The sequence below is a fragment of the Idiotropiscis lumnitzeri genome, chromosome 10, assembly GCF_059441095.1.
Source record: "Idiotropiscis lumnitzeri isolate Australia: NSW breed Sydney's pygmy pipehorse chromosome 10, RoL_Ilum_1.0, whole genome shotgun sequence".
NCBI classification, from domain to species: domain Eukaryota; kingdom Metazoa; phylum Chordata; class Actinopteri; order Syngnathiformes; family Syngnathidae; genus Idiotropiscis; species Idiotropiscis lumnitzeri.
The window spans coordinates 9,794,792-9,816,819 of record NC_142400.1 but is presented as its reverse complement, the minus strand read 5'-3'; the positions used below and the strand labels follow the sequence as shown (position 1 = coordinate 9,816,819).

Below are 22,028 nucleotides of genomic sequence, written 5' to 3'. Positions count from 1 at the left end.
AGGGTCATGTCTTGTTCGGGTCGATGAAACAGAAAAAGTTCAATTATGTGGCGTCTTTTCTCAGTTGGTCTAGCCTGCTTAGTTGTGTGAGCGTGTGTGACAGATGCCTCAATTCAGTGGTACTGCGTATAGAAGAAAAGAAAAAAAACTCACTGCACAGCTGGAATCTTGATGCATTCATTGTGCTACAGTGTTGTTGAGTCTCCCATCTGCTCTGACCTACAAAAGTGAAAAACAACAGAGGTTAAGAGGTGACGTAACCTTGATGCGGATCCAGGAGTCCCAAACATTGTCCCTTCAAAGTTATTTGTTAAAATAACAGCACTTCCAGACTTATACACAAGCATCCTTTAATAAATTATCTTTCTGGGCCACGTCAAATAAACACTGTCTTTGACATTGTTTAATAAATAAATAATACAAAGCTCAACGATTCTCGGATCGCAATACAAACATGTTGGAGGGGAAAATAAAAATCTGGCAAGCACTCAAACAGCGCAAGGAATTCTAAAAGTGATGCGTCGTCCCAGCAGCAGTCGCCTTAATCACATTTCTGCACACTTGAGTTAGACCTGTAGTCAGAGACAAAATAAGTCACAAAAAACGTGAGTAAAATTGAAGTCACATTTTTTTTTTTTATTTTAACAAAGCTAAAATGGTGTAAGATACCTGAGGATGATCATTGGCGCTCTGAGCCTCCTTCACGTTTCTCCGCAGCTCTTCCAACTCCTCCTTCAGCTCCTCCACCCTTTTCTGAGCCTCTGATCATGCAAATGTGACATTATTATTGTCATTCTGATAATTGTCAAACAATTGCTTGACATAAACCTGAATTGGCCTTGTCAGTCACCTAAGCTGTGACAAGTGGGCAGGTGCTCCGACATTTGCTGGCGATACATGCGTTCTGATGTGATCAGCTCTTTTCGCAGGGCGACGTTCTCCTCCAAGGCAACCCTCAACTGCATGTTGAGTTCTCCCTGGGTTAGTTGGGACAAATACTCGTCTAACTCAGAAGACAACACGCAGTTTTGTCTTGGTTTGAAGCGTGTTTATTTTCTCGAAACGTTCCATGGAGAGTTTAGCTCTGCAGTTCTGGGAACTATTCATAATATTTGACCACATTCTAATAATTTTATTAATTATAATTAGTCAGTGAATTTTACTTATACTAATAAACATAGTAATGTACTATCATGTGTTTTTTTCAGTTTTTATTTTTGCCTTTATCTGTAGCATTGAACAATGTATCATTGTTTTAATTGTAGGACACCGATATTGTAATTTATGCTGAAGTCTATTGTATTAAAAAATAATTACAAATTTCATTGCGTTAGTGATCATGGAGGTCTAATCTGGTTAAAGATGATCTAGGTGTAATCCACTTGGGACAAGAGTAATAAAGTAGTCATTGCTGTAAAGTCAGTGCAGCATACAACTTTTGTTCTTTTATTATAGATCTTAAATTGAATTGTCCCTATGAATCACCTTGCATAACGCAATCTAATATTACAATGTTGGACCAGTAATTCAATTAAAATATCCTTGCATGGTTGTAATCTGTGGGTTCAACTGTGGAATTGTGGCCTCATTGCTTTTTATGTGGCAGAAGATTTTAGAAGTGATCTGTGATGTGAAGGATGCAAAATGTATTCAATGGGTGTGTCCTGAGAAGCCCTGAACTAAATGGCATGCTGTATATGCAAAGTGCGTGGAAAATCAGCAGCAATTTACATCCATTCTGCCTGTTTCAATCTAGATGTTATATTTTTCAAACATTGTGCTATATAATTTGCATAAATTCTCATAAAAGGTTTTCAACAATGTAAATTGTCAACATTTTGCATTTTGTCCTCACCAGATCAGCGTTGAACTTGTTTACATCAGCTTTGTGTTCTCTTTCTTGTGTTGTCGCAAAAAGGCACAAGGCTCCCACTTCCTCTTTTAAGGTCTTGACCTCAGCATCCTGACTAGAGATGTGGTTTTCCATCATAGAAAGGATCTGGACAATCTGAGCTGGATACAGAAAAAAGTGAGAATGTGATTTTTTTTTTTTTTTTTAACTCAACTTCCTGCAATTAGACAGACTCCCCAAAGCGAACTCACTCAGGAAGTTGGTGCTAAGTTCCAGAGTTCTCTCTCCCACCCAGTGTTTGTCCATGATGTCGAGCAGCTCCCCCAAAGGCTTCCGGTAATTATCCTGGAAGGAGTAATCAGATTATCTGATAGCACATGTATGTGGCAGAAAGAAAATGCTAAGATGCTATATTTTGTACCTGCTGCTTGTTTTCTGCTTGTGGCAGCGAGGTGGGACTTTCGGTGAGTCTTGAAGGATGCAAAACGGGGTTGGAGCCAAGATGATGGGAATGGGGAGATTGGTGGTATTGATCTTGAAATTGTTACAAGACAACACAGAATTTACTAACAGCACTTACAACAAGTACTTCCAGGTTTTGGGTTGTCTCTCCAACAAGTGGCTGCCTTTTGATTTGTCCAGTTACCAATTTGGAAGTCTGATGTCAATACTGGACACCTCAAATAAACAAATGAATGCATGCTAATAATAACCACTCATCAGCCGGACTTTTGAAAACTATTTTAAAGTGGCCCTCTGTTGCCACCTAGTGTTGGAAACTGAAATCAACAGAGAGTCATTGGAAGAACGTGTACAGACAGTATTTTTCTTTCAGAGATTCTGTTTAGACTTTCTGTTTAAAAAAAAAATAGACACTTTACAGAATGTGAATCTTCACTGATATTGACATGAGAATCTCTGACTTATTGAAAAGAAAACTACAATCACCTGCAACTAACCAGTTGTGTGAAACCATTTAATTTCTGCCAGAAATACATAAAATATAACTGCATGATTTTAAATAAGGGGGAAAAAACAAGGCAACAATATGTCTCACCTGGCTGCTGATGAGATGACTGTAATTCTTCATTTGAGTAAATGCGGCTTCTGTGATTGGCGCCAGTGAGGTTCAACTCAACATCATCTGTGACATTCAACAGGGAGAGCTTCCTGCTGAGGCGATCCACCAAGGCTTGTCGGTTATCACGACTTCTGAAAATCATGAGCGAGACTAAGACAGAAGTGGAGCAAATAAGAGGATTGATGAAAGTGGTAACAGGGGCACTGTCAGCAATTTTGTGTCTGATCTCATTCTTCAAAAGAAAATCCATACTGGATGCACTGCTGGACAATTGGGGATGAATTAATCCAATTTCATGGAACAAATATAATAATTTGTGTTGTAAATGTAGATTGGTGCTTATGATAGTGTTGAAGCCAGCAGAAAAGGGCTGATTGACCCGGCCGGACCACCACAAACACCCCAAAATTTTCATTGTACCTTTTCTGTGAATATTGCTTCATAGCAGACTTGCGCTCAGAGTCTTTGACCAGACATCCATCTGGAAGCAAAGTGCATAGAGAAATACTAAAAACAGATTTGTAATTAGCAGTCTGTCTGATATTTTACCTAACTTCCGTAGGCCGGCCATGGCATGCACCACAAAAGGTCGGTAGTGCGGGTCAGTCTTGCCTAGAGGGTTGAGTCTCAGATCAAGTTCTCTCATAAGTGGCAACTCAAAGAGGACCTTTACCTCCTCCAGGGAAGGTATGCAGTTATAGTATAGATTTAGGATCTGTAAATGTTTCAAATGTTGGAGACCCTGAGGATTATAACAAAGAATATTGAACACATTAAAGACAGCAATTTAACGCCATTAAAATATAGCATCCCAAACACTCAAGCCTACCTCAACGGAGACTAATGAATTATGTGAAAGATTCAGAGATTTCAGACGCTCAAAGTTGGCCAGACCATTTCCCAGATATCCGATTTTTTGGTTGTATGTACCAGGGAGACTCAGTGAACGAACATCTCCTGTTCGGAATACACAGCATTATTATAATTATGTTTTTATTTTATTTTGTAACAGTAACTCAGTTTCCAACCTACAGAATGATTCACAACGACTTTGTTAGCAAAGCCACAATTAGCAAGGCTAGCCAACATCTTTCATAGACTGACTATTGTAGTCTAATTTACTCATGAATGTTTATCATTATGGTAAATATGAAGAAATGTTACCAAGGCGTTGGTGACTTAATCCCAATTTGTTCATTATCCATTCTTCTGTCAAAGCCAGCAAAGTCAACGGCGCCATTTTATTAACAGTGTTACCTTTAATTCGTCTTTAAATAAATGTATGTATGGCTAAAATACAGCTAAATAGAAAAATCAGAGACTAATGAAGGCAGGGATCAAAGTCAGTGTGTAAATGGAGCTACACGGACGTCTGTTAACAATTTTAGTCAAAATAGGCAATATATAATTACTTAAATATCGATTAGATGACCCGACAGATAGCAAGTAAAACATTTATTTCCTTTCAATTCCGGGTTAGAAAAAATCACGAGGCCGATATGCGCGTTTACGATTAACATTGAACGCATCCATTTTGCGCCTGCGCTCTGCTGACGTCTGGGTGTGTCACGTGCCCAAACAAACGTGCCACTGTTTAGCGAAGTTCGCTTCGCTTGTTTTAATTGAAAGAATTTTATCCGATTTTTATCCAATGTTATTGTTGAAGCGATTTCCGAACACTCGTCCAATTCATTGTTTTTTTGATTAATGGCGTGGATACTAATCAACTTAATTTTGTTTTCTTCAGCTCTTTTCTCCTCATATAAACTATTTAAGGTAGGTAGCACAGTTGAATAAATTATGCATTAAGTATGACCAAGTTAATTGTTAATGCCCATGACTTATATTCTAGTGGATGCAATGTTTTCACTCTGTTTTCTATGGCTTTTGTAGGACCACAGAGCTCCCTCAGTTGGCTTCTTCCTGGTTGGACTCTCTGCAGGACTTGCTGTTTTGCCTTCCTCAAGCACACTCCTCACCTCCCTCCAGCAAGACGCAGAATGTGCCGGAGAAGTTCTGGCTCCAACGTTGCTTGCCTTCCACTTCCTTTGGCTCAGTGAAGACCGCTACACAGCATCTATTCTCCTGTGTGGCTCCTGCCTGCTGCTGGGATTGTGTGACAGGCTCTCAGCAGATACACTCAGCGTTCTGAGTAGCTGCATGGGTCTGGCATCCTTGTCCTGTTGCCTCATGGTGTGTCTGTTTGCAAGCAACCCCATCGGGGCCCTGACCAGTGTAACTGTCAGCCTGCCAGTACTTTTGGCACCTACTCTTGAATCACACACTTTTGCCTCACTCGGCTCTCAGGCCACCAACGAAGGAACCATGAAGTGGCTTTTGAAAGGCTCCATGTCTATAGGCTGTTGGGCCTCAAAACATGCCCTGGATAAGTTTCTGTTGGATGTGACTGACCAAAATCAATTAAACATGTAGAACGTTCATGCACGCACATATCTTGGCATTGTAGTTTCAGCAATGCTCTCAAAGACTTTCTGGTGTGGTCTCGTTTAACGGTCCTAAAAGGGAATAAATGTTTCGTTAGTATACTCAATAATACAGTTAATCCTCTAAAGTCTAACATTATCGTGTCTGTTTGTCATCCTCTTGTTTGAGCCGTTTTCCCATAAGAAATAGAAATTGGGAGCATGGTGCTGAACGTCATGTTTCCGTTTCAGCTGCTGCAGCAGACATACAACACTTTGTTTAAAGTATTATCTGCTTAAATTGAATAATGCTCAGGATTAAACCATTTTGAATATTCATCTTGTCAAATTTATATTCAAATGTATTTATCTGTGTTCTTCTTTCTCATTCACTTCATACCCAGTGTGGTCGTTACCCATTCATCCAATTTGTCATTTGAGTGATTTATAGTGCTTGATTTATGATAAGAATGAATAAAATATGGTTCAATTTGGTTTTGGAGTATTTTAGCAACATTATGATAGCAAGTAATAAAAGGCGCGAAATAAGTGGTTTTGTATCGCAGTTTGCGGGTTGCGCTTCAAACTGAACTAGAATTAGAAATTAATTAACAATTCCTGTATTATGTAGTTTGCTGCTATACAATATGTGAATTAAATTTAAAATAAAATAAAAATGATTCTATAAAAAAAAAGATTGTGCATTTATTATACAATCATATTTTTATTGCTTCATAACAACCCCTTGCTTTCGTTCCCTGGGATTAAACCGCAAAAAAAAAAAAAAAAAAACTCCACAATGTTAGAAAGTTGCTCCTCTAATGAAGTCATTGATTTTCAAGACTACTCCGCAAAGGGGGGGGGGGGTTAAGCCTTACATAGCCGTTTGTTTGTGAGCGAAGAGACCTCATCATTTTAGCGGTGAGCATTTGACTCATATCTGTCAAGCCTCCATTATGACTGAGGCTCTGCACTGAGCATGCTCGCTGCAGCTGCAGCCTCTAAATGGGCGAACAGTGCAGAGGAGGAGGAGAAAACAGTCAGATGGATTGCACAGCACTTGGATGCTGTTGCTGGCATGAGAAAAGGAGCTGCACGGCAAAGATGTGTCGTGGATGAAGTGTGAAAGGGGAATACAAATGACGGCAATGTCAAATTATTACCACCAAGGAGAAGACGATATATGTTAAGGTAAAGAAGATGGAGTGTTCTGCATGATGGAATGTGCTCACTGTTAAAATTTTGACCGTGGCTGGAAATGTCCTCTGCTGCATGTTTTGATTTCAATTCACAGGAACTGTTGCACAACGTGGAGATGTACGCCTTTTACTCCCTTTTAGTCTACATCTTCTACACTGTCTTCAAGAAGGAGGAGGAGGAGGAGGAAGCCTTGGAGGCAGCATGTGGAGCCACCACAGACGTACGTCTAGCTACATCATATTTAGCCTTTGTCAAATAATTTCATTTTGCGGGAGGGCTGTGCATGAGTCATTGCAAAAAAAAAAAGAAAAAAGAAATAGCTATAACGGGGTCTCTTTCTTGGATATAATCAGTCATTGCACAGAGCTCTGAGTGCAATGTGTAAATATTTTGATCATTACCACCTGACCCTCATTTATCTTGCTGTGCTCAGGAGCCAAGACCTGTTTCCATGGAAACAGGGAGAAGAGAGAATATTGGCCACACCCCCAAAATGAGAAAGAAGGCCAGCGCTAGGCTTAGTGACTCAAGTAAGTGTTGAATAAATACTGATGGATATGAATTCATTGTGATGTTTACGCTCTTTTAATGTAATTTGTGGACATCCAGGCAGTAACAGTGACAGTGACGACATGTCTCTGAGCGACGAAGACGAGGAAGAAGGCACTGACATTCCAGCTTGCACTCCTCTGGCGGCATTTTTATCCTTTAAGCAGGAGTCCGACAAGAGGAAGAACTCACAGGGGCAACTGGAAACAGCAGGAAAGGTAATATCTTACCACAAATAAGCACATTTACAAAAAAAAAAAAAAGGTGCGACAAATAAACTTGTGCTCAGTTGGGAGAGTCCCCCTTGATGGCCGTCATGTCCCACCTGCTGAGCTTCCTGGAGCAGTACTCCCACTTCCAGCAGCTGCAGCAGCAGGCCGAGCAGTACCGCGTCCAGCTCAAGAGGCATCGGGTGCAGCACCGCCGACAGATGAAGGCGCTGCGGGCTTCCTACCGCCAGCGCCTCAAGGACAAGAAGAGCATCATTTGTAACCTGGAGGAGGTCGTCAGTCAGCAGCTGAGCCCGCAGAGTGACGGTGAGGGCACGGGTTGAGCATGAAGTGAGGGGTGGCAGAGCATGGATCACAATTGGACATTTGCCTTGTGATCTAAAGAAAAACATTGTTACTTCTGCTTTTGGAAAATTAACTGCTGAGGCTCATAAATTGTGCGTAGGTGTGAATGTGTCATCTGAAATAGGCTGAAGCTCCCCATGTGACCCTAATGAGGACAAATGCCTTAGAAAATGGATGGATGGTGTGTAAAATTTACAAAATGTACTTTGGTTCATAGACAAGCTATTAGTGATGTCACAGAGACGAGACTATACTGCATACATATCAACCTGACCCGGGAGCAGAAAGGAAGAACTAAATGTTCACATGTGCATGATTCTGGAAGTGATACCACCACAGAGACGAAAGTATGAGATGTCCAGCTCATGAATATTGACGCTTAGAAGTCACAGGCTACGGATGCGGCTTTCCTCGTTGAGATTCTTGGGTTAAGTAGCAAACGGTTTGGAGGTGTTTATGAATAATATCTGAGCGTTTCATTCCCTGCAAATGCATTTACAAGTCTGGCACATGCTAGTTGGCACGTGGACTCGTGTTGGACTAAAAATAGCTGCAGCGGTTGGTGTCCTTGTGTTGTGAAGCTGTTTTTGCTTTGTTGTGCTTATAATGCAACATGCAAGGCCTTAGGAAATGTGCCAGTGCCTTCATACTTTGTAGAAAAAATACATTCTTCATCCCTTTTTGTTCATCATTATATGTTCCAACTGTTCTAAAAAAGGCTCCTATTTTGATATTCATATATTATTATTCATTAACTCATTCAAACCATAAGACGGATATATACGTTTTCAAAATTGTAGTTTCTGCCTCCCGAAGACGTATTTATACGTCTTAGCCTTTTTTTGTTTCATGTCGGTGGTGTGTTTATTAAGATGCTGCAGTGCATGCTTCTTCTGTTTTTAATGAGGTCTGTAAGGACACGACTTTTGTGCTTGAGTGAGGCTACACGTGAGAAGTTTGGCGACCCTGGAGAATCCCAACGACTGCAGCAGCAATTTTAGCATCACTGACTACATGGTGGTGTGTGAAAAGGCTTTAAGTGCATCCTTAATGTTCATTAATATTACATGTGTTCAAGTATTGAAATAAACTGCAGAAATAATTGAATAGTTAGCATGTATTATGTTATTATTATTAATCCATTGCAATCCATTTTCTATCGGACTGGTCCTCTTTAGGCTCACAGGTGAACTGGAGACTGTCTTGGTTTATTTTTGGTTAAGGGTAGATAAAATGTCATCTTTTACAAAGCAGGTCATAGGCAAATTAAAGGATTTCTATTTCTGGTTGACCTAATTTGAATATGAGTAAGATGTGACAGACTATAATCAGGGCTCATTCCACTGTTCTTAAATAGACTAATTGTGTGCTTCCAGGCGAGAGCGGCGGTGATGCTGGGGCGAGAGCGGGAGTTCACAGCCTGGTGGAGTCTCTGTACGACCTGCAGGGGGAACGCAGCAAGCTCAGAGGAGAACTGCGTCTTCTGCGCTCACAGCTTGAACAGAAGGACCGAGACCGACACTCACGTATACTGGCCTTTCAGCAGCAGGTTGGTAAAATTCCACCATGTAAGATCTGGGAGTGTCAAAATTCCTTAAAAAATATCCCTGCATTTTTCTTGCGCAGATCGATGAGCTTAAAAGTGGAATTGAAGAACGCGAGGAGGAGCTGTGCAGGCTCAAAACTGCCACTGTGAGTGTTTTCAATCCCATTTTGGGGGGTTGCTCAAACACCCCTAAATTGAACCATAACATGGCTAAAATTTGTTAATGTACGTCCTTTTTAAAGAAGCCAGGAAAGTGTGCTAACTTAAAGTACTTTGCAATAGTTTAACAACAAAATTACAGCAGTATTGTTTGCTGGGGTTTCTAAAAATCTTCTGACGTAAAGTGTGTGTTTACTCTACACTTGCACTTAATTAACACTAGGAGTGCCCAAGTCTTGTCCTCAAGAGCCCCAATCAGTCTGTTTTTGACATCTGCCTCCTTTAACATAACAGATTCAAACTCTCAGGATTTTTATCAGACTTATGCAAAGCTTGCCGATAAATTGATCATTTGAATACGATGTGTTCGAGGAGGGAGACATCTAAAAGAGGCTGACGGAGCCTCTCGAGGACCGGACCTGGGCACCCCCGGTTTACACTATGTGCCATCGCTCAATAAAGCTGGGGAAACACTCCATGACATTACATTCCTTTGAAACTGACGTGAGCAAACTACGGCCCGGGGCCACATGCGGCCCATTAAATGTTTTAATCCGGCCCGTCGAACTTGAAAAAAAATTAAATGAATGTTTTTTTTTTCTAAATACTCTGTTTTTTCAAAGACATATATATTGTTGTCATGCTTTTGTTCACTTTAATTTTAAATTAAATGTATTTTTTTTCTTCGATGAGGGGAGGTTACCAAACCACTCCCTCCATCTAGTACTGGTCCAGCCCCTCTGTCAAATTTTAGAACCTATTGTGGCCCGCCAATCAAAAAGTTTGCCTACTCCTGCTTTATAACAAAGCAAGGGTCATGAAAGCATTGTTCAATGGGTTTTGGAGCCCTGACCTCAACCCCTTTGCGATGAGCTACTGTAGATCAGAGAAAATGGGCTGACTTCCTCTCGGTGAAATTGCCAGCTGTGCCAATACTTTTGTCCAATATCTTTTATTTCCTCAGGGCGCTACAGATTCAGAAAAACGCGTGTTGTGTCTCTCGGCGGAGAACGAGACTCTCAAGCAGAGCTTGACTGTCACCCAAGGCCTCTTGCAGCAACTGACCACCATCCCCTCACCGTCCAGCACCATGCTCATTAAGGTAAGACACGCCGTGACTCCCGTTTATTTTATTGTCGCGTTTTTAAAGGATTCCTCTCGTCTCATTCAGGAAAACGAGAATCTACGAAGCCGGGTGCAGCAGCTGGAGGCCTCCCTGCAGCAGCGTGCTGAGCGCCTGTCGCAGCTGGAGCAGCAGAGCGAACGGAGCGAGTGGAAGAGAGGGGAGGAGATGAGAAGGCGAGAGGACAGAGTGAGGGAGCTTCAGCTGGAGTTGGACAGAGAGAGGGGCAAGGAGCCTGTGGTTAAAGTACAGAACTGTTTTTGGAATGGTTCATATGGAAATATTTGACATAGGTTACAAGTGCATTTTTCGTTTCTCCCAGTATGTCACCCAGACTGTTGAGGTGGAGTCCCCAGCCACCGTGAAGCAGCTGAACAAAGCCAGGCAGAGGAATGAGTTGCTATCCGAGAAGTTGTCCAACCAGAATGAGCGCTGCAAACAGCTGGAGGAGCAAATCCGGAAATCGGATGAATATAGCTGTAATCTGCAGCACAAGGTACAGACAGAGTGTTTCTTAAGTGTGCAGTGTGGTATTATAAGACAAAATAATTTACATTTCATCAAATCAAACAAATAATAATGGAGGTTAGCTACACCGACACACGCTAGAATGTGTTCTAACCGATGGACATCTTAAGCGATGGACATATCTGTGTCCCTTTTCATAGATTGCAGCTTATGAGCGGGAGATCGGCCAGCTGAGGGAGGAGCTGTTGAAGGAGATCGGCCACTTGGAGGAGAGGAAGGAGGAGGCAGTGAAGGCCGCTGCAAACTGCTCGGCAGAACACTTTCAGGACCTTCAGCACCAGTTCTTCGGTCCGTTATATCACATGCAAGTTAACTTTTCATATCAGTCTATTTTTCTTCATTTCAACACATTTTTACCCCTACAGATTTACAGAAGCGTCTGACTGCCCTTCCGCCGACTCTGCGCTGCATGAAAACAGACTACGCCAGCCTGCGGAGCCAAGTTCGGAACTTCTCTGAGTTTTACGGAGCGGCGATAAAGGAAGCGAAGAAACAGGTAACCAGCATCGTATTACTTAATTTACGAGCTAAATCGTTTAAATTTCAATTTGAAAATAAAATTTAAAATTCAATTAGATTTTTATTTATTCGCTTATTCACTAATGTCTTCATTTCATAGCATTTTTCTGTCATTATGCATCCAAAATGCAGAAAAATAACATCATCATTTTCATTTGGCAGGTTTCAGCAGCAATCTTTGAAATGTCAGAAGCCAACAAAGACCTTCTGGAGAAATACAGAAAAGAAGTTGCCCTCCGAAGGAAGTTGCATGAGCAGCTGGTGGAACTTAAAGGTATACTATACCCCAACAAATATTTCCATGTATCAGCAGTTGTTAAACACATATGTTCTGTTTCCTAGGCAACATCCGTGTGCTGTGCCGCGTCAAGCCTGTGCTGAAAGAAGATCAACACGAGGAAGGACAATCCGTGGTGGTTACAACAGACCCCGACAACGAGTCCTCTCTGAGCGTTCTGAGTAAAGGGAAGGGTCGCACTTTTGAGCTGGACAAGGTGTTCCATCCTCAGGCTGCACAGGAAGAGGTAGCACAAGTCAAGGAAAAGGAACGGTCTGAAAAGCTGGAATGTAAATTGAATTTTGACGTCTTTCAGGTCTTTCAAGAGATTGAGCCGCTTGTGACCTCGTGCATCGATGGCTACCATGTTTGCATATTTGCATATGGACAGACTGGTTCGGGGAAAACATACACGATGGAGGTAATGAAGTTGGGTGTTTTATGTTGGAAATGATGAACCTGTTTAATACAAACTTAATTTCGGGAAATCTCTCCAAATATGAACATTTTTAAATGATTCCTTGGACATCACAATGTCCCATGGCTGGTGAGATATTTTTGAACAGGCCCAGTATGAGACTCGCCAATGTTCTGCTCTTTTGTGATTAGAACAGTACTGTGAGATCTCAACAAAAGAAATCATTTTTTTCCCCCTCTAATTTTGATTATTTACTGTACAGTATGTTTTAAGAGATGATTGGCCTTTTTAAAGCTTTAAATAATAGAAAATCAATAAGAGAGCATAGGTGGACCAGCCTGCCTCCACAATGCATACTTTCAATGGAAGCTGATTCTACAAATCAAATGCAGAAAATGTAAAAAAAAATAAATAAATAAAATAAATATTTCTTTCTACATCCAACAACTAATCTGAACATATTTTTCAATGTTTGTTTTGCTATTTAGGGCAGTGTGGAGAATCCCGGCATCAACCAGAGGGCCCTGAAACATCTCTTTAGTGAAATAGAGGAGCGGAAGGACATGTGGTCTTACACCGTCACCGTCAGCTCTGTGGAGATCTACAACGAGGTGCTCAGGTACAGATACATCCCGAGTGAAGCACGATGATGGGATTACGACTTTCGGTTATTGACATATTGTGACTCTCAGAGATCTACTGAGTAAAGATGGAGAGAAACTGGACATCAAAATCAACCCGGACGGAACAGGACAGCTGCACGTACCGGGACTCAGGGTCATCGAGGTTAAGAGCTTTCAGCATATCAAGAAGGTGACAGATGTTTTTACTGCTACTGATAACAGAAGTGTCAAGCTCATTTTTGGTGTGGCCCTCAACTCAGTTTTGGTTTGCCTCAGAAGTCCGTTATGATTGAAAATCAAATGTGAAATCATTGCCCTTACTTTTTATTGATATGTAGGGGCGGAGCTACATGGTAGCCACCATACATTCATATTGACCATCTATCTAGATAAGTGGTGATATTATTGAGTTGTACACATAGTGAAATGTTTGATACTTGTCGATTGTTACCTTCATACCTTAGCAAACGCTTATGGCCAAAATGTCATTGTTCATCATGTACAGTCATGAAATAAAATAAAATAAAAATAAAATAAATATATTTTTAATTAAATTATTATTTTATTTAATTTTTTTAATGACCAACTTTGCCCTATGCATTCACAATACAAGCAGGAACATCTAAGTAAAAAGCAACAATTAGAACTGTGAATGATTAAGAGACTCTTGTGTCATTGTGCTTCTTTTATATGATTTCAATGAATGAGCCCTCGATTGCATGCAAAATGCCATTGTTCGAAAGAAAAAGGTCAATTAATTAAGCTGTATAAAACGTTGTTTTTTATTCTTAGATTTGTTCCTGTTTGTATTATGAGTGTGTTGGACAAGGTTAGTTTATGTTTGCATTTTATTTAATGAAATCCTGACTGTGGATGGTACGATAAACGATTACTTCTCGCCAAGGCGGACCTGACAACTTCTGAGTTGTGAGGTTACAAAGCGTGTGACGGTGTGAACACGCACACGTGCCATCTTTTAGCTATCCCTCATTGACCCCGCTGAAAAATGTCTGTTGCTGTCAAAAACAACATGAATTTGAAATCACAAGTCATGAGAAATAGTGTAATAAAAAGACAAGTCCACTCGTTAAGAAATATGAAGCAATCTCATTTAATTTGCTTTCGTGGGCAACATAAAATGATGTAACAGACCAGATCTGGCCCCCGATCCTTGAGTTTGACACCTGCTGTATAGAGTTGAAAAATATTCAATTTGTCTGTCTCCAGATTTTAGCCATGGCCCGCAGGAACAGGATCACATTTGGCACTCAAATGAACCAGCACAGCTCTCGCTCTCACGCTCTGCTCTGCATCACCGTTCAGGGCACCGACCTCGCCACCGGCTCCAAAACCACGGGTCAGTCGCACGGACATCAGTATTTCATCTTTGTGGAAATCCCTTCTGTATAATTAATATGATTTGACATTTTCCCTAAAAGGGACAGATGACATTGCTACGGCGCAGTAATTTCAGCATTGTTGACATTTCCTTTTTTCCGGCCCTCAGGCAAGTTGAACCTTGTTGACCTGGCGGGATCAGAGAGGGTATGGAAGTCTGGCGCAGAGGGCGAGAGGTTGAAGGAGGCCCAGAATATTAACCGCTCCCTGTTGGCGCTCGGCGACGTCATCCAGGCCTTGAGAGCGCGACAGACGCACATCCCATTCAGGAACTCTCGCCTTACGTATTTGTTGCAGGACTCTCTGGGTAAAGGCAGCAAGACGGCTATGGTGGTGCAGGTAGGAGTGGAATTTGGAATTCATCAAAACGTTTTTTTTTGTGTTGGGTCACATGGCCTTAGTGGTTAGCACATTTGCCTCACAGTCAAGAGGTCCCTTTCTTTGAATGTCACATCTTAGTGTGACTTTTAAATGTGTTCTCTCCAGCTTTCTCCCACATTCCCAAAACATGCATGTCAGGCCCATTAACGACTAAATTTTACATAGAGCGGGCTGTGAATACGAATGATCAGAATTTCGCCACACTTGCGTGGTAGAATTTGGGGTTTTTGTAGTGAACAATTATAAGACTGCAAGTGTTCAGTAAGTTAACCATTTTAATTGAAATAGATAAACGAATTGTCTTTCACGATTTATTTGCCTTTATTTCAGCCGAATCTGGAACAGCAAAACATTTAAGTACACTGGGGGGGAAAGTACTTTAGGCTACACATGATTAAAAAGTGGTCAACTGGCATAATTTTCGACGCTATCCTCGAAAATATTCAAATGATATTTGTTAGTTGAAAATATTTTAATCTTGTGCAACTGATGTACATATTCCAATTAAGTAAAGTCAAAGGAACTTTTTGCTGTGTATAAGAATGAACATTGTTAAAAAAAAATACATGGATAGAGGACCTTAGAAGAAATTGCATATTTAATAGCGATTATTTTTCAAAATCCCTCCGCCATACTCCTGACTCTAACGAGGGCAAGCGCTACAGAAAATGGATGGATGAATTGTTGGAATATGTTCACATTGTAATGATTCGTGCAAGGTCAACAAAGATGGTTTTGACTCCAGATTCTATCGATTCATTACTTATTACTAATGCTGCAAAGAGGTGGGACGTCTCTCATAAATCTGCTGGAAAATATTCAATGTTGCACATAATCGAAATGTTTATACAGTATTTATTACATGTTCCATTGAAAAATATGGGCGTGTTCCATGTGCATGGACTGAGTTGTAACAATTTTTATTCTTATAAATTCCCTGTCATACACTCATTTCAAATATAGCACGTTAATTTTATGGTCATGCCTACTGGCCGAGTTGTGACCGCGTACACAGTGAATCGGGCCTGCGATGTAAACCGCAGCCGCGTGCACATCAGCCAATTTTGCTAAATACGTCTCTGCTTCATGATCTTGATTTTGCCTTCTTTCTCAAAGGTGTCTTCTCTGGAGAGCAATGTCGGTGAGACACTCTGCTCTTTGAAGTTTGCCCAGAGGGTGTGCAAGGTGGAGCTCGGCCCTGCAGCCAGGAAGATCGAATCTGGTGGCGGGCAGTGTGACTGAACCGGCGACTTCCCGTAGCCTCGCGAACGCAGTTCTACTCATTGTTACCTTCTAATTGCAAACAACAGCTATCCTGCTCAAGGGCTAACTAAATCTGTCCTGATCAGACATTATTGACAGACAAGTGAGCACCCTTCGCCATCATCGAGCACATGCAGAAATATTTATACCTTCACTCCGAGTGCCAAAGCAACGTCTGCCTCCCCCACGTAGGATTTTATGCTTCCTTTGAGCCACTGTTCTCTCACTTTCCTTTAGGAGAAATACAAAATTCAGGATCTTCTCACCGATCATCAGCATTTACAGCATTTTGTTGACGACTCCCACAAACACAACTTGTCATCTTGTGATGTTGTGACTGATATTTTTCCAATGTAGTAGATAGTCAAACATATTATGTAACGGCACTGAATTCACATATTTACAGTACTGTAGTTTATGTGCTATCTAATGGGAGTGACTGAATGCTTTGCTTCTCTTTAGAGCCTTATCTTTTTGCCTTTTAACAATGGCAATGGCAGTCAAGTGTGCACGTGGCCTTGTATTGTAGTGATTAGTGCAATATGCGCCTGAGGAGAAGTTTTGGGCCCATGTGGACAATAAATGCACTTTATGGTGAAAGAATAGAACACTGTTATTTCAGACCAGGCTGCTGAGGTGCAGGCGACTGATATCACTAGTGAGTGTCATACCAAAATAAAATTTATGTTTCAGTGTATCACCTTTTGAATCAAAGCTAAATTTGATTCACTTGTAGCAAACCATCACTCATTAATTAGAGAGTGATACTTTTCCTAATAATTCTGATGTATTTAAAAAGTGTGTGTATGCTGGATGACCCAATAAAACACAGGGATTTGAAAAACATGAGGTGTATTTTACTTCTATTTAAAACATAACCATGTGACACAAAATATGAAAGGTTTAGGCTGGTTGCTTACAATTCAACCACATATACAGATTGTACCATTGGATTAGAATGATACAAAAACGACACAAGGCAAGACTGGACAAGGTTTCCAGGACACACCTGTGATCAAATATTCCCAGATTTGGATGCCTGCCCTGTTATCCACATTTCCAGTTTGGCTTTTCTTCGTTCATATCTCCAAATCAGTCTGAGTCTTCCTGTTCTTCTTGTACCGCTCCCACCACACCAGCCAGCTCTTCCTCACTGCCTCGCAAACGATCGCCTGGACACAATATCCGGATGAATATGAATATCTCAAAAGATATTGAAAAAAAAAAAAAAAGTAGCAAAAATAATACTGACGAATGAGTTCAGCGATGGCCCTTTGTGTTCTCCTTGACAGCTTCCCCAGTTTCTTTGCCACATCCCGCTTGAGATCCCTAAATCCAAAACCACACTGCCAATCAGAGAGAACCTTTAATTTACACCAAAGTGAAAATAACAAGGGTCTACTTACCAATCCGGTTTCCGTGGGGCTAGGTTAGCCAAATCCTGGAGAAAACATTTAACAAGGTATTAAAAATAATTGGTGTTTAAGCAATAAAATCAGTAAAGTAGAAAAGAAAACGCACCACTTCTTCAATGATGGGCTCTGGATTGGCTGCCTGTAACTGGTCTTTGACTTTATCCTCCACTGGGAAAAAAATAAATCTCTTTTGAATACAATCGAATTATAAATGTGACAATGTTATGTATATACACCACGTGGACATAGTGAAAGAAATCATCTTCTGGATAAATGGACAAAAGTTTTTTTTGGGCTGATAGATGTTATAAGCAGAATATATGTTGGTCCATTTATATGTGAAGGCAACAGCTTCAAAAACTGCCACATTCTGGACAGACTTCCATTTCGAAAAATGAAGATTCCACACCAACCTGATGCCGGCTTGGCTTTGGGGACTTGTCTCTCCTTTAGCTCGTCATCCTCTGGAGTGTAATTTCTCAGCTTCAGCTCCCTGAGCAGAAACAGAAATGTGAGGCAAACTTTCACCCAAATGATTGACTACAGCACTGATGGAGAAATCAATTCGTGCAAACAGCTTTACGTGAATTTCAGAGGAAATATAGATTAGATCATCACTGTTTCTGCATACATGCTTTCGAGTGAAATTTCTTGATGACAGGCCTCAATAAAGGTTGGCAAACTTGGACGAACGTAAAGTGTGGCCCTCATGCTTCCAGTAGGGGGCAGTGTGGGCTTTAGGTGAAAGTGACTTAAAAAAAACAAAAAAAGACAATCTGCATCTCTGTATGGCCGCCTGATGATTGACTGGAGGCTTGGGGATAAAGTCACCCTTTTTCCCCTCCCTGTTAACCCGTCTAGTTAACGCGTCCCACCTGCTCCCGGGCACAGACAACAACCGGCCGAGGAATGTCGTCCTTGACATTCTAATTACTTTCATCATGTCTCTTCATAGAAGAATTCTTGGCAGACTCAGCTCGACGGCCACACAGGGTCCGGGAGCTATGAAGGTAAACCGCCGTCTGGCCATGTGTGGAACAAGAAGAGAGTTCTCTTAGCAAGCTAGCGAGGGCACGTAGCTGACACATTCATCACCCCCGCCGCCCTCCGCCCCCTTTGCAGCCAACAGACGCGTGCCTTGTATGGCTATAGGCAGGGATGCTGGTCATGTTTGCAGCTCTTACTTTTCTCCTTGCATCTTAAGTCGCTGATGAAAAAGCAATGTGAGCGATACCATCTATTTCACCAACATGCATGATGTATCATCAAATCAATTTAGAAAACAACACAAGTTTGGAGGGAAAATGCGGGTCAAAATTTGTACAAAAACTTTAGCTCAGTTAATATGAAAAGAAGGGGTGTGAAACTCATTCCTGTTCCCCATTGAAATGATTGGAAAAGCCATTAATCGGTTCGACACACAAGAAAAAAAAATCTTTTGTAATTTTCTTTAGCAGTAAGCTAGACCGACTGTCATTATGCAAAGCCATGAGATTGGTTTAAATACACAGCTTATAATTCTCTTTGTTTTATGTTTAGTTTGACAGTAAACTACAACTCAGTGAGGCAATAAACAGGTTGAAGCTTCTTTTTGCAAGTATTGTTCACGATCTGCCAAACGGCTGCTTGTTGCAAAGTGAGTTGTATTCATTGCCACATACAGCACGTAAATCTAAAATTTTTGCTTATAAGACAAAGTAAAAACAAAAATGGCCACAAGACAGCCCATATCTCAAAAATGTATGAATCTGAACAAGTGAAGAAAAAAGGAAATTTTGGTAAAGCTGAAAAGAACAAATCCATTTAGCATGAAGTCGATACACAAGTCACAAGTTTAGTTTTTTGCAGACATCTCGTTCCAGATTGCGCATTTGACATTGTTTCCGATAGATAATATGAACAAAATGGAAGCTGACCAGGAATCTTGGAATGGATTGTGTACAACCTTCGAAGTGCCACTTGAACAAATATTGGTACAAAGTCTGACCTTTACAGTGGCCGTAAAACAAAACAGTCACAAGGTTGGTGAAATATTTTAAGAATTAAATACAAGGCAGGATTAATATCTGCACCAAACACCAACTGTCCAAATGTTTATTCCAGACTACAAGAAACACTGCCCTCTTTAGAACAGTTCTTGTCGTCATAGTTTGCTTGCAAAACGCTTTCTGCAAATGTCTTCTTCCACGTTTCTATCTACTTCTACAGATACAGATTTTTAAAGTGTGGCATGAAAGAAAGCCAATTATCATAATGTTGAAAGTTGAACTAGAATCAGGTTTTAAAAATACAGCACTTTATAATGGTCAACATATTTATTTCGAACCTGTTCTGACTGCCTTGTGTTTTGAAATCTTACTCTGTCATGTTTTTTTTTTTTAGCTTTTCCTACACACATCATGACTATGTGGCTCTTCAACTTCTAGTTTGGCAAAATGATCCTTCATTAAATTTTTAACTCTCATTATATTACAAACTCGGTCAACAATGGGTGTCTTCAATTGCATAAAACAATGAAGAGATTCGTTTTATTTGCTGCCCTGTTTATTGTCATTCATAGAAGGCCATAATTACATTCTCTTGAGAGAAATTCATTCAGTTGGACCGGTAGATATACAGAGGCACTCCCTTGGTGTCATCATTTCACAGTCATTAAATATAAACAATGGAAAAGGTCTTGTAGGACAGGAAAGATGGCTGCTTATGCATACCAAATGACGCGAAGCTGCAGGATATTTGAGCAGCTAATAACACGAGCATGTGATAGTCGCCAAAGTAAACAGAGTTCAATATGTCACCAATAATTGGTGTTGAGATGAGTTCCAGATAAATGTTGCGGTGTTCCTTCAGATCGGTTTCACTTCCGTGTAGCGCAGCCAAGAAACAAATAATAGGTCAAGACCTTCACAGACAAAAACAAATTGAAACACCAAACTAACTTGTGTCTCTTCTCCGGGTGATCCTCTTCTAACGAAGCTTTTTTATGCTCTGGCTCACCATCTTCCTGCTCTCGCCCCTGTTGGAAGAAAAGAACATTTGAGGGTCATATTCTTCAGTAAAGGAACATCACACTCTACTACATAAGCATAATACAAACATGTTGATATGAGGTTTTATAGGGATGTAACATTCACTCAAGCCCGATTTGATTCTCAGTTCCAGATATCGATTTATTTATTTTTTTAAATTGCTTCCATGTTTTTTTCCCGTGCGCTTGAGTGGAGCTGCAGCCATCCACAAACACACACACAAGCTTACACAAATCCTGGAAAAAGAAAAATGGTAACAAAGGATATCAAATCCCACCCAATGGGCATTTTCCTGAAGACGCTTCCTCTCCACATGCTACAACAATTCATAGCTCTGACTCATTCTCGAAGGGGAGTACAAAAGAAAGAAAGGAATGTCAACAGTGCTCCGTCAAACTTGGCTTGCCAAGTCAGTTTACGTCGATTGTAACTCCTCAGTGGCATCTCATGAGTACAGTGACTGAGCTTCACTACTACAAAACACTAACAACACAACTGGGGATGCACAGATCTAACTTACTCAGATGGAGTGTGAGTACAAATACAGGCTATAGATAGAGGAGGGGGGGCAGGATCATAATAATAACAAACATTTATTATTAGAAGAAAAAGAAAACGGCAGTTTGAAACTAGTAGAGGTAAATGAACCTCAATATCCTAATAAATGAACAAAAAACAACTATTGAACTCCCTATTGAACCCATTGTAACCCCAAACAATATTTCAATTTTGCTGATAAACAATACACGTCTTCCACAAAAAAACGAGGATAAATACAAAACAAAGCAAAAATATTTTAAAACTTTGAAGAAAAAAAAATCCCCAAATTCTGAATCCAAAAGTTCCGAAGTGCGTTGGTTGGTGGGGGGGCTCACTTCCACCCTGACAATTTGTGTTTGGGTGTGAACACACGATTTATTTTTTTTAAGTCAATAAAAATGTAGTCTTCTTTGACATCGACCAAAATTGGCTGCACAGAAAATATGTTTTTCTGAAGGTGACAGTTTAGCCTTGGAATAGCTCCATTTCTATTTCCATTGCAAAATCCACCCATTTTTCCGTCTACTATTTCCGCTGACTTTGGGAGAGATACAAGATGCTCCCTGTACTGGTCGCCGAGCCAATCTCGGTGGCCATTTTAGTCTTCAACTGATCTAACATGCATGTTTTTGTTTGTTTGTGCGAGCCATCTTTATTTTTTCTCGTCTCTCCGAAGCTGATTAGATCTGCATCCGAGTCGAATCCGTGATGTCACAGTTAGCATAAACGCTAAGTCTTAAAACAACGACGAAACCAATGTAGAATACAAAATTAGAGTTAATTCACAATGGGTTTCATTGTGTTATTTTATTAATATCATTCTTGTACATCATTCAATGCGACAGAAAAGCCCATAAATCGCCTTATGACCAGTTAGCACGCTGGCTCGCTACAGGCTAACATCGCTACATATGAATTACAACAAATATTGACTATTTCTGAGCAATAACTTTGTGTCTGCTCAACTTTTATCTGTACTTACGTGGAGTTGTTTATCCCTCAACGCTTTCAATCTCTCTTTTCGCTTCAGGGCTTGTTCCTGTAGAGAACCAATATTTTTTTCCATGTTTAGCAGCAACACGCCGCTCGCTAGTTCTTCTATCCATTACAAAACCTACGTTAGGGTGGA

The 22,028-nt window shown here is 40.7% G+C and overlaps 3 protein-coding genes and 1 long non-coding RNA gene across 6 annotated transcripts; 2 read left to right on the top strand and 2 right to left on the bottom strand.

Moving 5' to 3' along the window:
* Positions 1 to 333: 333 nt before the first annotated feature.
* Positions 334 to 4,493, bottom strand: cep72 (centrosomal protein 72). Of its 2 annotated transcripts, none has more exons than XM_088306116.1 (11): positions 4,098 to 4,493; positions 3,763 to 3,890; positions 3,483 to 3,675; positions 3,354 to 3,414; positions 2,910 to 3,064; positions 2,274 to 2,386; positions 2,104 to 2,197; positions 1,856 to 2,013; positions 851 to 977; positions 670 to 761; positions 334 to 572 (listed from the first exon to the last, which is right to left on the bottom strand). In XM_088306116.1, exons 1-11 carry the CDS (start codon positions 4,171 to 4,173, stop codon positions 567 to 569), a joined length of 1,203 nt encoding a protein of 400 aa, XP_088162242.1. In that variant the 5' UTR covers positions 4,174 to 4,493; the 3' UTR covers positions 334 to 566. The 2 variants fall into 2 exon arrangements, with proteins under 2 accessions (XP_088162242.1, XP_088162243.1); XM_088306117.1 differs by having other exon boundaries at positions 2,910 to 3,061.
* On the top strand, positions 4,156 to 5,731 carry LOC148329072 (uncharacterized). Its single transcript, XR_015845564.1, has 2 exons — positions 4,156 to 4,709; positions 4,827 to 5,731. It is a non-coding gene; the product is annotated as an uncharacterized LOC148329072 (long non-coding RNA).
* Positions 5,732 to 6,506: 775 nt separating this feature from the next.
* LOC148329071 (kinesin-like protein KIFC3) lies at positions 6,507 to 16,755 on the top strand. The gene is made up of 20 exons (XM_088306760.1): positions 6,507 to 6,547; positions 6,651 to 6,776; positions 6,990 to 7,086; positions 7,166 to 7,323; positions 7,395 to 7,641; positions 9,057 to 9,229; positions 9,307 to 9,372; positions 10,350 to 10,487; positions 10,557 to 10,754; positions 10,831 to 11,004; positions 11,177 to 11,324; positions 11,402 to 11,532; positions 11,718 to 11,829; positions 11,898 to 12,079; positions 12,149 to 12,253; positions 12,739 to 12,869; positions 12,943 to 13,063; positions 14,101 to 14,230; positions 14,381 to 14,610; positions 15,769 to 16,755. The coding sequence occupies exons 2-20, from the start codon at positions 6,672 to 6,674 to the stop codon at positions 15,892 to 15,894; spliced, it is 2,772 nt and encodes a 923-aa protein (XP_088162886.1). The 5' UTR covers positions 6,507 to 6,547; positions 6,651 to 6,671; the 3' UTR covers positions 15,895 to 16,755.
* Positions 10,818 to 22,028, bottom strand: ccdc12 (coiled-coil domain containing 12). 2 transcript variants are annotated; one of them, XR_015845598.1, is made up of 9 exons: positions 21,882 to 22,028; positions 20,270 to 20,346; positions 17,744 to 17,823; positions 17,437 to 17,498; positions 17,322 to 17,356; positions 17,168 to 17,244; positions 16,925 to 17,087; positions 16,065 to 16,146; positions 10,818 to 10,992 (listed from the first exon to the last, which is right to left on the bottom strand). XR_015845598.1 is itself a non-coding variant. In XM_088306761.1 (7 exons), exons 1-7 carry the CDS (start codon positions 21,963 to 21,965, stop codon positions 17,008 to 17,010), a joined length of 495 nt encoding a protein of 164 aa, XP_088162887.1. In that variant the 5' UTR covers positions 21,966 to 22,028; the 3' UTR covers positions 16,751 to 17,007. The 2 variants fall into 2 exon arrangements, 1 of the variants encoding a protein (XP_088162887.1); XM_088306761.1 differs by lacking the exons at positions 10,818 to 10,992; positions 16,065 to 16,146 and having other exon boundaries at positions 16,751 to 17,087.

Excerpts from the sequence above, each read along its gene's own strand:
- cep72 (XM_088306116.1), bottom strand. The coding sequence starts at position 4,173 with ATGGCGCCGTTGACTTTGCTGGCTTTGACAGAAGAATGGATAATGAAC. Across the intron at positions 2,387-2,909 it reads GTCATCTCATCAGCAGCCAG|ATCAATACCACCAATCTCCC; the intron begins GTGAGACATATT and ends AACAATTTCAAG. Across the intron at positions 978-1,855 it reads ACAAGTTCAACGCTGATCTG|GGAGAACTCAACATGCAGTT; the intron begins GTGAGGACAAAA and ends CAACTAACCCAG.
- LOC148329071 (XM_088306760.1), top strand. The coding sequence starts at position 6,672 with ATGTACGCCTTTTACTCCCTTTTAGTCTACATCTTCTACACTGTCTTC. Across the intron at positions 14,231-14,380 it reads CACCGGCTCCAAAACCACGG|GCAAGTTGAACCTTGTTGAC; the intron begins GTCAGTCGCACG and ends TCCGGCCCTCAG. Across the intron at positions 14,611-15,768 it reads AGACGGCTATGGTGGTGCAG|GTGTCTTCTCTGGAGAGCAA; the intron begins GTAGGAGTGGAA and ends TCTTTCTCAAAG.
- ccdc12 (XM_088306761.1), bottom strand. The coding sequence starts at position 21,965 with ATGGAAAAAAATATTGGTTCTCTACAGGAACAAGCCCTGAAGCGAAAA. Across the intron at positions 17,357-17,436 it reads AGCCCATCATTGAAGAAGTG|GATTTGGCTAACCTAGCCCC; the intron begins GTGCGTTTTCTT and ends TGTTTTCTCCAG. Across the intron at positions 17,245-17,321 it reads GCCCCACGGAAACCGGATTG|GGATCTCAAGCGGGATGTGG; the intron begins GTAAGTAGACCC and ends TTTTGGATTTAG.